The sequence below is a fragment of the Pteropus alecto genome, unplaced genomic scaffold, assembly GCF_000325575.1.
Source record: "Pteropus alecto unplaced genomic scaffold, ASM32557v1 scaffold143, whole genome shotgun sequence".
Taxonomy (NCBI): domain Eukaryota; kingdom Metazoa; phylum Chordata; class Mammalia; order Chiroptera; family Pteropodidae; genus Pteropus; species Pteropus alecto.
The window spans coordinates 1,643,035-1,644,539 of record NW_006434828.1 but is presented as its reverse complement, the minus strand read 5'-3'; the positions used below and the strand labels follow the sequence as shown (position 1 = coordinate 1,644,539).

At 55.0% G+C, this 1,505-nt stretch overlaps 1 protein-coding gene across 1 annotated transcript in view; it reads left to right on the top strand.

The window, feature by feature from the left end:
- IQCA1 (IQ motif containing with AAA domain 1) overlaps positions 1-1,505 on the top strand; it is a 131,749-nt gene that overhangs the window by 89,668 nt on the left and 40,576 nt on the right. Inside the window, 1 exon segment of the mRNA XM_006909891.3 lies at positions 651-715. Coding sequence (XP_006909953.2) covers positions 651-715 — 65 coding nt within the window.

The window sequence follows — 1,505 nt, the reverse complement described above, 5'->3', positions numbered from 1 at the left end:
AGGGCCCGATGATCAGCCCCGGGGGACAAGGATCGTGGGTCCCCTGAGGAGGCCTGAGAGAGAAGATGGGCTGGCAAAGGAAGATAGAGACCAGGCTGGAAAAAACCCACATGCTGTTCTGAGTTTTAATTTGTCCTGTGGGCAATGGATCATAAATCTCAGGATATTCATCCGGGATGTTTTATGTATCCATCATTCATTCCTTTTGATTGCTGTTTACAGTTTTCGGTATTACGAATTGACTAAAGTGCTATAAACTTGTATGTGTGTGTAAATCTTTAATTCTTTCATTCTTTGGAATAAATGCCTGCATACATGGCACTCCATCCTTCACGGCGCCGCGTGCCGGAGCCCCAGGAAGGAGCCCCGGGATGCTCGGGGCCTGTTGGGAGCAAGGCCCCGCGAGTGTTTCACAGTGGTGACCTTTGCCGTCCACCCAGGGACACGTCCACCTAGCGCCTTGGGGTTTTCCGGGCCAGTCCCTGCGTTCACGAAAACCGCCTTCTGCTCAGTCCGTGTTCACGTTCTAGAGTCGACGTCTCAGGTCCCCTTCCCCGCCACCACCCCCAAAAGCGGCTCCCCTCGCTACGTCCAGGGCTAACTTACTGACTCGGCTTTTCTAAGCTGTTGGATATTTCCGTTTCTTCCAGGCAAAGAAAAAGAAGAAAGGCAAAAAAGGGAAAAAGGGGAAGGATAAGGACTTGACGGCCGACAGGTGAGGACGGTGCTCGGTCTGTCGTGATGCACGCGAGGGCCCCGGAGTCCCCGGAGGAGAGCGGGCCCCGCGGCCCCGCCCGGCGCATCACACCCCCACCCTCCGACAGTGTCTGGCGAGAGTGTCCCGCGTCTCCGCCGTCCCGTAGGAAGGGCGGCGTCCTGCCTGGGGGGTGGGGGCCCAGGTGGCACACTCACGCGCCATTGCGTCTGAGCTCCTGTGACTTCCGTAAGCTGTAAGGCTCCTGGGGTTCTTAAGATACAACGGCCCAATCCAGCTTTTTAGGAAATGCTGGCTCTGAGTTCCTCAGGGGCAGAGACAGTTCATCTGTCCCTTCCCATCCCTAGGCTGGCCCGCCGAGGCCCTTCTAGAAGCCAGTGACGGAAAGGAGGAGTTTAGTCTCACGGAGAGTTCTGTCCCTGTCCTCGAGCTTCATCGGCTGGACTGCAGGAACGAATAAGTTAAAATCCTCATTTTTTAAAGATGAAAAATGGCCCGTTCGTGTTTTTAACACTGGAGATAAATAGGTTTTCAAGGAATTTAATTAAAATCCCTAATAAATGAATACCAGGAATCGTTTCAAAGGATGCTTTTCTTCCCTTGGGTTTTGCATCCCTGGTTTGGGGTGTCCCCTATCCCCTCTTGGGTTCCAGGGGTACACTCCCAAACTCTGGGAGAAGAGCCACGAGAGAGGAAGCCAGCAGAGAGCTGTCCACGAGGGAAGAGCCCAGAGCACCCCAGAGCACCCCAGAGCACCCCAGAGCTGGGGGGCGGGCCTGGAGCCTGGCTG